General features: G+C 41.6%; 1 protein-coding gene across 1 annotated transcript; it reads right to left on the bottom strand.

Moving 5' to 3' along the window:
* Positions 1 to 735: 735 nt before the first annotated feature.
* Positions 736 to 9,968, bottom strand: ripk4 (receptor-interacting serine-threonine kinase 4). Its single transcript, XM_063895925.1, has 8 exons — positions 9,690 to 9,968; positions 7,461 to 7,752; positions 6,186 to 6,334; positions 5,804 to 5,853; positions 4,461 to 4,619; positions 3,611 to 3,726; positions 2,755 to 2,995; positions 736 to 2,451 (listed from the first exon to the last, which is right to left on the bottom strand). The coding sequence occupies exons 1-8, from the start codon at positions 9,869 to 9,871 to the stop codon at positions 1,202 to 1,204; spliced, it is 2,439 nt and encodes an 812-aa protein (XP_063751995.1). The 5' UTR covers positions 9,872 to 9,968; the 3' UTR covers positions 736 to 1,201.
* Positions 9,969 to 15,350: the final 5,382 nt, after the last annotated feature.

Below are 15,350 nucleotides of genomic sequence, written 5' to 3'. Positions count from 1 at the left end.
CTTATCACTCATCCATCATCCTGCAGCCTGTGATCCCCCTCAGGGGCAGTTCCCATGCTCTGTGCCAACCTGAGCGTGCTCTGTGGGGTCTGGAGACATAATAATAATACAGGTAAGGCTGCAGATGCAGACATGCCAACTCCGCCTGACATGAAGGCGGATAATTCCAGCTCTCATGCAGGTGGAGCAGTGGCTAGAACAAACTCTGAGACTCATTGACAGATTCTGAAATCAGATCTGTCTCCAAAAGCCTGCACGGACAGGACGTGTTAAGAAACGGTGCTCAATATATACTTTTACTTATTCAATGAACCAGTATGACTTTAAAAGTCATAACAAATAGAGTGTGTTATTTTGTGACTCCTTATCATTGGTAAATCTTGATTGTATCAAAATGTTTGCCCCCATTTTCGGACACCAAATTGGATTGGAATTAAAACTGTTTGCCTCTAGTTAAGACTAAATAAAACCATTTCTCAACATTTGAAAAAGCAACATATAAAAATCCTCAAGAAAACAAAAGTGCAAGGAATAAGCTGTTTCTATTGTTTGTCATCTTTTCTGAATATAATTAGGTTTTGGAAAATCGTAAAAACATCCGTATTATTGCACATATGTTTGCGCCTTAAATAGCATTTCATTATTGTGGTTCTTAAACCGAGACAAATGTACCTTGAAAACAGAACATTTGTAGATCCCTGAAGGTTACCAATATGAAAAAAGGCCAAACAAATGTAAGGTTTCAAATGTTTTAATGGATGATCCAGCACTGATATGTAACAGGTTAGGAACACTGACTTAATGTTTTCATTAATGCATTGGCTCTGATGATCTAAAGCAGACCCCTCATAAAGCTTGTGAGCGATGTTTGTGATCTCTTAAATAAAACTTACAGGCATACCAGCTGCAGTGCTGTTCAGTGAAACCTTCTATCAAGGTCATGGGCTTCCTAATCATAACTCTGAATCTGATGCTGGTTAAGTAAAAAAATGTGCTTGTTAAGTAAAAAAAGTTCAAATCCAAACAAACAATGTTTTTTATCCTTTCTATTCACAGTGTACATATTTACATTCAAGCTTTTCTGATCATGAGGATAACCTACAGTGCTGAAAAGGCTTTAAAGTCCCAAAAACTTTCTTAAAAAGTATAAAAATGACATTGAAGAGAGTTCTGTACTGGCTTGGCAGTGCCTTTGCTCTTGTTAGCAGGGGGCGGAGGCACATTGTGAGCTGCCCGGCTGTGGGCAGTCTTTGTGCTCCGTCAGTTTGAGGATGACGACTTTCCTCTGAGGCAGCTTCACCTCCAGCTGTGCAGGCTGATTAGCTGCTGCCTGCACTGAGCTCTCGGCAACTATGCTACTTTCCTGGCTGTCTTGGGGCAGCAGCATCGTGATGATGTTTGAGTATCCCCCCTGCACTGCCAGGTGTAACGGACTGAGCCCCTGCTCGTCCAACACAACGCCACCATCTGGACAGTGGAGGAGCAGCTCTTTCAGGACTTCACAGTGTCCGTTATCAGCTGCCAGGTGGCAGGAGGTGCGTAGGGCCTGGTTGGAACTCTCGGGGTCCGCCCCCTCCTCTATCAACATCTTGACTGTGGCCAGATGGCCTCGCTGGGAGGCAAGGTGGAGAGGAGTGAGTCCATGGGCGTTCTGTGCGTGAATATCCGCCTTGTGTTTGATCAAGAGGCGGGAGGTGCTGGTGTGACCCGTCTCTGCTGCCACGTGTAGGGGAGCATTCAACCCAGCGGCCGTCATGTGGATGTCCGCTCCTAGTTCAATAAGGATCCGTGCTACCCGGTACTGCCCCCTGTAGGAAGCCAGATGCAGCGGAGTGCGGCCGTCTGTCGTCTGCCCATTCACGTCGGCGCCGGCCTGCTTCACCAGCAGCTTGACGATGCCAAGATGTCCTTGCCAGGAAGCAAAGTGGAGCGCAGTCCAGTTGTCCTTACCCCGGATTCGTACATCAACACCCCTGCTCAGCAGTACCCGGATGACGTTCTCCTGGCCGTGCTGGCATGCTACATGAGCTGGTGTGCGTCCCTGGCCATCGGTCTCGTTGATGGCCGCTCCCCGGTCCAGCAGCAGCCGCGTGATGGCCTCATCCCCTATCTGGGCAGCCCAGTGCAGCGCTGTGTACTGGTCCTCGTCCTTGGCATTGATGTTGGTACTGCGCCGACCAAGAAGAAGTTCTGCCAGGGGCTTCAGGTGCTTCTCTGTGGCCAGGTGCAGCGGGGTGGAGCCACGGGCATTTGCAAAATTAGGATTGGCATTGTTGAGGAGGAGGAACTTGACGGCCTCCTCATTGCCCAGAGTGACGGCATGGTGGAGCAGACTGCCTCCTCCCTCTAGGGTAAGATCCACATCCTGAGGCTGGAGGATTTTCATCAGCTTGGCAGTGTCTTTGGTCCTGATGGCCTCACACAGTTTACGCCTCTGGACCTCAGTGGAATCTGGGTGGTAAGAAGGAAATAAGTGAGACCAAAAAAATCTAGTAATATTGTTTCTGATTTTTGAGGTACATGAGTAATGGCACAGTCAAACATGGGCCACGTTGGCGATTATTCCTCACTTCAATTTTATTTGATTGTAACGATGTTTGATTGACGACGAACCAATAGCAAAGTCTTCTGCGACCAAATTTGGCCATGCCCACATTTAGCAATAATTTTGCATTGGCAGGCCATGGACTTTGCATTCGCGCATGAAAGACTAGCCCTAAAAGTTCAATTTAATGGTTTTTGAATAGCTCTTACCATATGTGTTTTCTTTCTCAAAAGACAATGTGATGGAGTCTTGGGAGGAGAAAGCTGAATCAGCTGACGAGATGCCAGACAGCCTCTTGCATGTGTTCTCCTTGCTGTGGCAACCGTCCTCCTTTAGTCGATCAAAGCTCCTCGAGATCCCAGAATCCACCTGGCTCAACAGCTCGGACAGGCTGTAATCTTTTTCCGGCAACATGGCTGACTTTGGACGCACCATCTTGCTGTCTTTAACCTGTAAAGCAAAAAGGCAGATAAGCATATTTGGTGGTACCATTACGTTTATTCCCAGGTATGTAGCTGTTTGAATGTTGACATTGAGATATTTTGTTGAACTTGGTATTCATAAAGTCACTTAAAGTCAACACAAACGGAAATTCACAACAGCCTCTGTTCTGTCCTTGAAGTCGGATATTATTCATAAACAGCTGTTGCCCGTCCTTTACAGGAAGTTAACTTATCATCTTGTACACAGCGAGCTCAAAGGAAATGAAAAAGCAGCAAGCAGGCCAAACAATGCCATCTGTCAACATTCCTGATTTGTGAAGCAACTGCTGTTTAGGATCAAACATTTACACATGTGACGCAAAAAGTCATAGTCATGTCTGGAGCAATATGTCTGAGTGTGAAGTAACTCATTAAAGGAAAAAGCAAACAGTCCGTCTAAACGCTTTAGGAAGAACAAGAGAGAAGTAACTCAACTAAATATGAAGTGGATAATCACTTCAGTTGTGTATCCCCATTGGAAACGGAGCTTTACATGATTTACTATGCTTAAAAATGATCCCAAATAGACTGACTATAACACACACTACGTCTTCCATCATAGGGGGCTCTGGTCGTGTGTTACCTGGTCGCTGGTGAGCGGGCCTGGAGATGTGGGCTCCGGCTCTGACGTCGATGGGGTTGGTGTCCTGGTCTCCTCTTGAGGTTTGGAGCAGAGATCCTCAGCTTCAGATGTGATTTCTGTAAGGACAACAGCTCTGTGTCATGTTTCAGGTATAGCAGGGATATATAAGGCTATACAAAAGGAGTGGAAAGCTTAAAGGGTAAGAGAAAATATATAATATATTAAACTGGCCTGTGTTTTTATATTCTAGGTTTGTGATATCTTCAGTGTCCAGCTAAAGGAACAGGATGACCTCTGTTTGAGATTGATGTTCTTCATTTGTTAGAGGCTGAAACAATATGCGATTTTAATGTCCTAATTATTGTAGCCAAAATATGTCTGACACCTATATTATTCTATTAATATATTAATATATATTGAACAACCCAGAAACAAATGCTATCAGGCACTTCCTCTTTAACTTGTTCACTGTGCATATTTTGGCAATTTAATGCCATCTGAAGTCATTATAGAAAATGTAGGAATAATAACTGAATTATTTAAGATATAGACCGTACAATCAACTGTGTATCATTAATGGCATATACATGTTTCATTTTTGTTAAAGCCAACACTTTCAACACTTTCTTCAGAATCAGAATTGTTTTTATTACTAATTAAGTTCACACATGAGCAAGTTGTTCTGGTGTGAATGGTGCATACTAAGACACCGAAAGAAGGATTTTCTTTTAATAAAAAGAGCAAAAAAATATATTACTATTACAAAAACTATTTTAAAGACCATTGTAACAAATGTAAAAGGAAGACAATAACACGCACAGTTTATTGTGACTAAAGAGGCACAACTTACCCTGGAAGCTGGGTCTGGCGTCAGGGTTTGTGGTCCAGCAGCGCTGCATGAGGCTCAGGAACCCGGTACAGGCCGAGGGTCGGCAGCGCGGCACAGCAGCCAGGTCCGGACGCACCCCCTTCACCACTTTTACCATGATCTGAAGGATATTATTCTCACCTAGGAAAAAATAAATCAGATACATCAGTTTCATCATTTATAAATCAGGTTATATAAAAAGAAATGTAACATGATGTAATTATGACAACATAATAAGGTGCTGGTAGGAGCCGGTGCCGATATAGATCAGATAAAGATAGATAAAGTAACCTTGATCCCCCCTCCCTCCCACATGCTCAGATAAGGCAGTGTGTGACCACTGTTGTTTCCCACGTTAAGAGCTCTCAAGAGTTCCTGCCCTGGCCTTTTTCTATCTGACTGGGATCAGCCATGTCAATGATTCAGAACAAACAGGTAGAGGCCTTAATCACAGGTACTTCACCTCCTTTTGTAACCATAATACCCTTCGCAGGTGGAGGAGGAAGAAGGACTTGGATGGTAACCAGACCATTTTTTCCTTACTTTTTAATTATGTCTGGATCAACATAGGCGGTGCCAGTGCCAACCTGGAATCCTTTGCTGGGCTTTAAAAAGGAGCCAAATTCCTTCTAGTGAACTGCTACCTGATACGCCTGAGAGAAAATATACCCTGCCCAACTGCCTGCGTTGGAATTCAAAGAGTAAACACATAAGAAATGCACCTGTACACAAGTGTTTACCTTTAAAGGTGACTGTAATGATTTACAGCCACCTGGAAGTCCCTACAATGTGACTCATTATGGAAGTGTTATCTGTGGCAGCAGTATAGCTGTCGATATAGACTGAATTGTCTTTGGTTTGTGTGATATTGTGTACAGACAGTCATGTTCCCCAGAAAATGAATCTGCTGACTGTGGTGATCCTCTGACTTGATGTAGTCAAGGTCTAGCATAACCATGAGGTGGATATTTAAGGTTTTGAGTGAAACATTTCTACACCAAACAAAACTAATAACATTCCTATCATCCTTACCACACTGTAATCTAAGATGGTTACTGTGGTAAACATCATACCTGCTCTTTTCAGCATGGTCATTGTGATCATGTTAGCATGCTAGTGTTAGCATTCATCTTTGGAGCAGCTCCCTACAGCTCCAAAGCGGCTACTATCACTGTAGACTTTTGCCTTGTTAATTACTTGTTGCCATAAACCAGACCTAACGGAATTATCAAGAAGTCTATCAAAATGTTCAGTTAACTTGTTTTATTGTTTTTGTTGGCCTCTAAGGGAAATCTTCATTGTTTTCATTGCACTGCGAGTCTCACCTTGGTAGGGTTTCTTCTGTGTTAGAATCCCCCAGATGACGATGGAGAAACTGGAATAGAGGCAAAACAAAATTGAGATATGTCAGTACAAAGAAAAGCTCAGACATAATGCATTGTCAATTTTGAGCTGAAAAAATATAGTTAATGCTCCATATTTAAACCACTTTTGTCAGCATGTCCAAATAGTTTGATCCAAGTGTGGTTATAAATATACGTTTAACTGAAACTTTGTAAGAAAGTATCTGTCTTTAACAAAAACTTGGTAAAAGTAATTTGTCACGACATCCATCTCCTTGATGTAATTAATAACAGTGATTCATTAAAGGGAAGAGGCATACAGGAAAAACCTGCATCGACACAAACAGACAGCTGAAAAACAAACCTGTATACATCATGCTTCGTGTCCGACACTCTGTCCTTCTCGATGATGCTCTCAGGCGGCAGGTAGGCAATAGTGCCGCAGAAACCATCTCTGCTGATGTCATCAGCCCTAGATAGGCCGTTCCAGCGGGCCAGGCCAAAGTCAGATATCTGAGACAGAAAGAGATCTGATAAGACCCTCAAACAGAGCACCTAGCTGCTTTTTTCTGAGAAGCAGCGTGACACTGATGACTAAGTTTACCCACTGAGCTCCTATTATGTGCACTCAGTGGTATGATGAGGGTAGCCATGTCCCAGCCTGTAGAGAGGAGAGGCCCTTCACATTTGAGAGTGCACGCCCACACTCTTTCAGGCACACACTCACAGAGGGAGCTTTAATAGGAGCTGCATTAATCCTGTCGGGACAAGCCCGGTGAGGTGTTTACATCCACATATTAAACTCCAGCGATGACAGTTCCCACCCATCGCTCTCAGAAGAGTTGAGCTGCTCGGAGGTTGGACAGAGGCTGAGAGACACCTATCTGCCCAGAGCGTGTGCTGGGCTGTCATATACTGAAACAATAAAAAGGGGATAACAAACCTCCTCAAGGCTGAAATTCCCTTTAAAAACTCAGCTTTATATCAAAGACGACTGAGACATAACTTCATGGCAATCCTGCTTTTAAGCAAACCAAACCATGAAATCTTTAAACTTTGATTCAAAACCTTAAAAGAATTCTAATAATTCATGATTTTGATAAAATTACTAATGGTAATTTCTTTAAATGGTTTATAATTTTACGCATTGTTGCTATCATAGAAAAAGTCATTTTTCAAACAGTCAAAATAATGTCACAGTACAGGTTATCGAGAGCTTTGTTTATTTACTTAGAATACACTATTTCTTCACATATATATATTTATTTATGTTTATATATATATATATATATATATATTTTTTTTTTCCTCTTCTTGTTTTTCCTTACATTGTTTAGCATCAATTCCTCTGTTTTATTAGATTGTTTTTGCTCTTTTTGTGTGATAAAAATGTTTTTTTGTCTATTCTTTGTTGTAGAGAACATTTATAATATTTTCATTTATTGCTTGCTGTGTGCAAAACAAAAAAAACGTAACATTGTCATTATAACAAAATCATTAACACCGTACTTTACACATATTTAATATATGTTCACAGTACCAGCAGAATATGATAATAACCTTTTTATAATGAACTCAATTCAGGCAAAGGAAAGCCCTCAGAGGCCCTACAGACCCCCCTCAGTGATAATCTCCGTACCTTCACATGGTAGTGAGCATCCAGCAGGATGTTGGCTGGCTTCAGGTCTAGGTGGAGCAGTGGGGGGTTCATGCAGTGCAGGAAGTTCATCCCCACCGCCGTCTCGTGGATGATGCGGAAGCGCAGCTCCCAGGGCAGCGGCTCGGTGGCCAGCAGGGTCTCCAGGGAGCCCGTCTCCATGTACTCCATGACCAGGCCCTGGGGGTCCTCACAGATCCCGTACACAGGCAGGATGTAGCGGAACTTTGCTGCCTCCATCTTCTTAGCCTCCTCCAGCAGTTCTGAACGGTCCCTGGGGTTTAAAAGAAATCACAAGGTATTAGTGGCTTCATTGAATCAGCTGTTCTGCTGGAGGGACTTTGTCATTTTAAAAACAAAATAAAACATTGTTTTTAAGGTATGCAGGTTAGCTTGTTTTTAACCACATCAATCGTCCTGCAGGTATTTATTAACCTTCTCATAAAACATTAACCTAGTAATTGTGAGGTCATCCTGCTCATTGAGCTGTAATATTTGGCAATGCTTTTGTCCTAACACAAATTCCAGCACACCATGTAATGCCTGCTGAGCTCACAGCAGAATGTTTACTGGCATTCCCTTCAGTGTGAGTGCGACCCCACAGACGTCTGTTATTGATTTACCACTGCTCAGATCAAGTTTGTGGATTGTGCTTTTGGCTCTTCTGAGGCCTCGTGGACATGCTGGCCGGCCTGGAATGCATCAGGCAGCTGGCCTGCCTAAAGAGCTCTTGTTTTCTGTTGCTCAACCTTTGCACAGCTCTCTTTATCAGTGCACTGGCCCTGCCGGCATACCTCCAACACAACCGTGCAGGTCATCCATGACCTCAGCGCACAAACCTCCAGCAAAGGTTGCTTTAAAAATGCAAACCCTTAATAAAGTACATGAGAGGAAGATATATCACTCCTGGTTGTACTATAGGAATGAGCCTCACAAGCAAAATAAGGTGAGCCGGGTGAGAGCTCTATTTGTCTACCATGAGTAAAATGAAATTAGATGCCTGGTCTATTAGTGGTCACGTGCATCAGGTTACTAACTTCTATGGAAGGGAGCATGCCTATAATTTTCCTTTATACGCAGTACAAGTGAAGGAGGCACATCCCCCAGGTCTGCTAGGCAGGAATAATCAAACATGACATGGGAGAATGGGCAAGCGCTTATTTGCTAAATTCTTCATCTAATCCAAAGTGCTCCTCAGCAGCACCCTCAGAACCAAACAATGTCCGTGCTTTAACAGAGAGGCCCGGTAAGACCGGTTTTACGGCTTCTTTTATCATGTGTGCCACACAGCAGCAGCCTGCAGCAGGAGACAAAGGTGGCTTTGAGTCTCTGCTGCTGGTTATATGCACGGATCAATGAAGGTTTCAGTCAAACCACTGTTTATGTACTTTGCAGATGTTTGGGGATGATAACATCTGTGGTTCAGGTTCAGCGGCTGATTTAAGTTGCGCTACAGGTTCTGAGAGAATTAAACAGGGACGGTTTACGTGAGTAATATTGATAATAGATGTGAAGCACACACAGCCAAGAAGAATGGGAACTTCCATAGATTTCAACACTTTTATCTCACACAAACACTTCCAGATTATATTATTATAAATCACCTTTTTTAATAGGGATCTGTGCAGAGCAAAATCATGAGTCATGGTTATGCAAAAGATTACCAATCCCAAGAGGATTGAGCAACCCTAACATTGCCTTGGGGAATAGACCACTTTTTGACATTTACATTAATTTAAATCACCTCCCTGAGTTCCATACAGAAACACTGTCTGTTGATTGGGGAACCAGCATTGAACCTTTCATCTTTGGGACTTGAGTTGGAATAAGTAAACAGCTATGGCCCAGAGCAATGTGGGCTTACTTTTGCCTTGGGAAGAAATCAACATGTCAGTGGTGCCTCAAACACAACCTCACTGTGCCTAAACAACTAAACATGGCAACTGCTTTCGGTTTTGGCCCCTGTACAGAAGCACTGTGTGCCCAGACTAGCAGCAGGTGAGTCACACATTCCCTGGTGATCACCTTTCAAGGACTCACAGGCACTCAGTGAATCACTTTTCACCAACACAGTCACAAGCTAAGCCTCTGTCTGCCTCCTGTTTGGCCCCTCATGAAGAAAACTAACAGAACAGAGCCGGGAGAAGACAGTTTGAAGATGTGGTTCATCAGTTTAAAGAGAATCCATGTGGCTCAGCAGCCATAACTCACTTTTCATCCATATGAAGGCAGGGAGGGCACTTGATAGCCAGCCATGTTTTCCACTGTACGTGCCGGACTTTGTATACTTGTCCAAATCCACCTGAGCCTATTTTCTCCCAGCTGTCAAACATAGTGGAGTCAAAGGTCTTTAACAGCCCCATATTCCCATGTGGAGAATCCTGGGCGTCCATATCCGTGTCGAGAGACCCACCAGCCAGGAAAACTCCTCTTTTATACGTCTCCAAGGCACAGTCTGGGCAAGTGAACACTGAACACTGAACTGCTGCCTGCTTGTGAGCTCTTCCTTGTTTTTCCCTCAGTGTGGCCCCTCCCTCTTCTCAGGTGAAAAAATGGGTTGGGCCTGCATAGTGCTGTTTCCTGACACCACTTCCTGGTTTTCAAACACAGAAAAGTTTTAAAGCTTTACCAAGACAAGGAATCATGCTGGCTGCCAAAAGGTTGTTTTCAGATGCCCTAAAGTCCCAAGCTCGCTCAGATTTCTGCCATGAAAAGAAGATAACCATCTCTGCATTGAGCCGGAGTCCATGAACCCAGGAATGTGTCATTTCATTTGTCTCACTGCTCACCATTACCCGACTAAAGCCCCCTGAGGTAGGAGCAGGGAGTAAATCTGAACAATAGGTGGGTTATGTGATATTGACCACATGGTTTGAGAATGTGTGGAGACATCCTCTCAGCAGAGAACCCTCTTTCACAGCTGAGGATCGCCATGACAGGGAATTTTACAGTGGTATTACATTTCATATAATTTCAGATGAATGTCAAATAATGGAGAGCAGCCATGGAGCTGCGTCATCTGGTGGGATGGAGAAAGTAAATGATTAATTTTTCACTTATCTTAAAACAAGAGTGTAATGGAGGTTAAAGCTGCCTTATCTTAGATTGAACTGTTGGATAAGATTACGTAAAATTAAGGAAGCAAGTCAAACACAAACTAATCATCTTGATTGTGAGACATTGGATGTCTTTAGGCCCTAATATCTGTATGGAACACCTTCTTTATCATAACTGAATTCAACTTTAAACCAATGGGCTTTGCAACAGTTGTTTTGGCAGGGAGGTCGATGACCTTTTATTTCATTAAAACAAACACCAGACCCTGGGTCTTCATTTATTTTTTGATCCTCCCCTCAGAGTGCATAACCCAACCCCTAAAATAATGCATTAATCAATCAGAGTTTATTCATTTAGCCCAACATCACAAATTGTCCTACAGGGCTTTGTATAACATCCTCTATCCTGAGACCCTCGCATAATACAAGGTAAATCCCCAAAGTGACTCCACAGTTAATGGGGGAAAACTGAATAAACCTCGGGGAGGGTGACAGAGGAGGTTCTCTCTCTGCATTGGCGATTCTAGGGGGGTGGGGGGGACAACTGGGGTCATTGCCCCTGTAACATGGAACTTGGACCCCCCTGTGGCCCCCCTCCAAAAGAATAAATCTATGATAATGCGATTCATGTAAAATACTAAGTTACTGTGCTGTGACCTGAGCCAAAGTTAACATGGATTTTGTTTCTTTCAGTAATGTAAATGAATACATTGAAACTAAGGAAACAAGTGTGTGACTAAAAATGACAACATATACAATACAAATATTAGGAAATAAAATAAAAGCAGAGTTTGGCTGCATAAATAATGTATTTATCATCCCAAATGTGTTTTAATGGTCTGTATCTTTTGGCCAAAATAAAAAAAAAATATATATATAAATATTAAAGTCACTGACACAAACTCTGTTACTAAATCAAACACCAATAATGGTATTTTATGTTTTTCTAATGCACTCTGACTTTATATTAAACAGAAATGTTAAAATCTCCTTCCTGCATTAAATGTGCTCCTCTCATTAAATGATTGGCCCCATCATAGCACCCCCATTTAAATGAGTCTAGAGCTGCCACTGCCTCTCCAAGGATGTGCAGTGGATGTTTTGGGTATTTAAGAAGATAATATATTTACAAAATCAACAGTCCACATATTAGAAAATAAAATGTGTATATAAAAAAATTAAATGGTACACAATGGTAAACATTCTAGGCAATTAAAGACACAGAATGAGTGAGGAGGACCCCCTGACCCCTCTTCATAAAATATGACTTTAATGATGTTAAAGCCTGATATAGGATCAGATGTTTGACTTGTGAGACTTGTGGTCAGAAAAAGAGAATAAATACTCTTTTGCTCTACTTAATAAACTTCAGACCCTCTCTGACACCCGCTTCATAATGCAGTATTTTCTTGAGCTTTTCTTTGGATTGCTCAGTTATGTGAAGACCTTTTCAGATGTTTCCACTGTTTGTTTCTAGGCCTGGGATTGAGGTGCATGTCAATTTTTTTTCATGGTGAAAGGACCGTTATTCAGTGCTTATCCAGTCTTTGTGGCCCCTAGAAGTGCTCTTACACATGCAAGTCAGCGAGTCAGCATTCAGACAGAGAGGAGGGTTCAGGGGAAAGTAACTGCCACACATATTCTCTTGGTTAACCGTGCCTTTCGGAGCAATTTGGGTATACGTACATACAATCAAGGATATGTCAAGATGGCCGTCCACAATTAACATGTAGATGATGGGTTTTGGGGTCCCTCTGTGCTCTAAAGCGCCAAAGTTAAAACACTGCACTGTAAAAATACTCTGTTAGAAAGAAAAGTCCTGCATGTGAAATATTTCTATAATAAAAGTCAGCAAGTAAAATTCGAAAATGTAGTCAAAGTATTTAATGTGGAAATATGAAAATTAAATTAAAAAATACAAATTTCAACAATTTTAATCCCGAAAGTGATAGTAACTAAAGCTGTAAACTGAATGTAGTAAGGTACAAAGGTATTATATAGTATATTCCCTTTGAATTGTAGTGGAGCTGAAGTATAAAGTGTCATGAAAAGAAAATACTCAAGTAAATTATAAGTACTTTAAATGTGCAAGTACAAAACTTGAGTAAATTTACTTTGTTACATTCCATTGCTGGTGTAAACCATAAGAGAGGGTACAAAACATGTTAATGCCTCTATACGCACGCACGCACGCACAAACACACACACACACACACACACACACACACACACACACACACACACACACACACACACACGCACGCACAAACACACACACACACAGATTTATTCTGTATTGTTGACTTTGAGGTGATCAGCGATTTAAATAGGAAACTGGAAGGACGAGCTATTACAGTAAGTCATCAGTTGAGTTGAATAAGCAGATCTGATTGGACGGTGAGGAACAGGCTGCTGGATCTTGTCACCGCACTCAGATCAGTGTGCCCTGAGGCTCTGCACACACAGTCTGCAGACACAAATACATTACCATGAAGAGTAGATAACAGGTGAAAGTACCCCCCCCCCCCCCCCATGTGAAGTGTAGATGTTCTGAGGGGCAGCATCACATCTGCTTATCATTACCATGAGAATGGAGCTTTTATCAGAGCAGGATAAATCAGGACGGTCCACTCCTCACCTCTGGCTCCTTCTATTGGAACTTCAAAGGTCTTCAGACAGATCTAGGGTTAAATGATTACTAGATATTCTCATAGAGTCGATGATGGATCATGAGATGTAAAATTGGCAACGGTGGAGTGTGCATTTAGTCTAGTACTGTACCTGCGGCATTAGAGGGGCTTACTTTAAGAGTGCATTCTGTTACTATTTTTAGTTACCTGTAAAAAAAATTCAAATATCAAAATATAAAAGTAATGTAATGTTAGGATTTCACTGGTTGTATTTATAGTTTTCAAGTTTTATTTTGAAATGTATCTTGTTTTGTCACTTCCTGTCTAGTCTAGTTCTTTCCTGTCTTTAGTTTCCCTCCTATCTGTTTGTCTGATTGTGCTCACCTGTTGCCCCTGTGCCATACCCCCTGTGTTTCACCTCCCCCTTCCCAGCTGTGTCTTGTCCTGTGATTACCCTGGTGTATTTAGTCCTGTCTTCCCTTTGTGTTCCTTGCTGTGTCGTCTTCAATATGTGGTCGTCATTCCTGTTTGTTCCAGTCCTGTGATCCCAAGTCTGTTCCGCCCGTCTGCCTCCCTTGACCTGGTTTGTTCATTTATTTGTTGCTTTTGTTCTCTGGCCTGCCCTTGCAGTGTTCCCTGTTTTGTATGTACAGCTTTTAATAACGCTCGCCTTTTGTTGGAACCCCGCCCTTTCCTGTTCTGCTTACCCTGCTGCACTTGGGTCCTGTTAACGAACCTTGACAGAACCGTGACATGTAACCTGATTCTGTTACTTTTGGATTACCTCAACACCGAATGCAATGAGAAAAAGAAATAAAAACAAGATGTTTATTCATGTATTATGTAAAACAGAACAATGTGACCTTTATAACCAGGATATTTAGGATCAGAAGTGATAGGAAAGCCTGCCTTTCATGAAACATATTCAGGCGGTAGTATATACACCAACACTGAAACACTTGAGCACATAGTACAGTTTAAATCCTGCTAGTAATCCTCGCTTAAAGATTTTTTTAACAGTTATCTGATTACATCCTTTTTATGTAACTGTAAGGGAATACAGTTAGCTTTTTTGTATCCTGATTACATCATTCTGATATGATGCATCTCAGAGAACATATTGTACTTTTTACTTCCCGATATCTATTTGAGAACTTTTGTTACACCCAATGGTCAGTTTATAAATTGTGATCCATTCTTAGAGATTAATCCACTAAAAGTATATAAAGGGGTTAAAATCAGCTCCCATTGGCCCAATGACAAAAGAGCTTCTTACATCTAATGGTGATGCTGCTGTTATATAATAGTATGCAGAACGGTGACTGTATCTGCAATACTTTTACTTTTAATCCTTTAAGAAAATCCTTATACTTTATTTAAGTGACATTTTCATGCAAAACATGACCTTGTGAAAAGTATTTTTATACTGCAGTATTGTTTTGTACTTTTACTTAAGTAAATGATTTGAGTACTCCCTCTCTCCCTGTCAGGACTGTCAGATAAAGCGACCTCAGCAGTGTTTGTGGTCACACAACCTGAGCTTGTGGCAGCATGCAGCTCAGGTATGTGCTGGCATCTCCTCTGTAGTTCAGCATTTCCAAAGTATTTGATTTATCGCAATATTTACTTTGTTTGTTCAAGGTTCCTTTGAGCAGTCGCCAAGGCAAGGATTAAATGATGGCTGTTTAATAATATTAATTTATTAATTTGGTACCACTTTACAATAAGACTACCCTTATAAAGGGTTATGAATAGTTTGTAATTCATTTAGCTTTTATAAGACAAGAGATAAACAGGGCAACTGTGACCGGTGGGGAGAATCAACTTAGTGAACAACAGATACCAAGGATGCTGGCTGATGAAGAAGACGAGGTAAGCTAGGTAGCCAATATAAGGCTTAGTCATCTTGCCAAATAGTGAGCCTGTGTTGATGTATGAAAACTATGTTAGAACTGGTTTTATAAATGGTTCTTAATGATTAATAAAGTGTTTCAAACCTAATTATACACCCTTTATGAATCCTTTTATAAAAGTAGTCTTATTGTAAAGTGTTACCATTCATTTAATTCACTTCTGGGCGGCTGATTCAGTGATAATGTGCTGAAAAATGTGTGTAATGATTTCTAGATTAATGCAATTTATTTTCTGAATCTTAATTTAATGTTGTGATTGATTCTTCACTGCGT

Source organism: Eleginops maclovinus, chromosome 11 (assembly GCF_036324505.1).
Source record: "Eleginops maclovinus isolate JMC-PN-2008 ecotype Puerto Natales chromosome 11, JC_Emac_rtc_rv5, whole genome shotgun sequence".
Lineage (NCBI taxonomy): Eukaryota > Metazoa > Chordata > Actinopteri > Perciformes > Eleginopidae > Eleginops > Eleginops maclovinus.
Note: the sequence above shows the minus strand (reverse complement) of the source record. Positions and strands in the feature narration are given on the sequence as shown.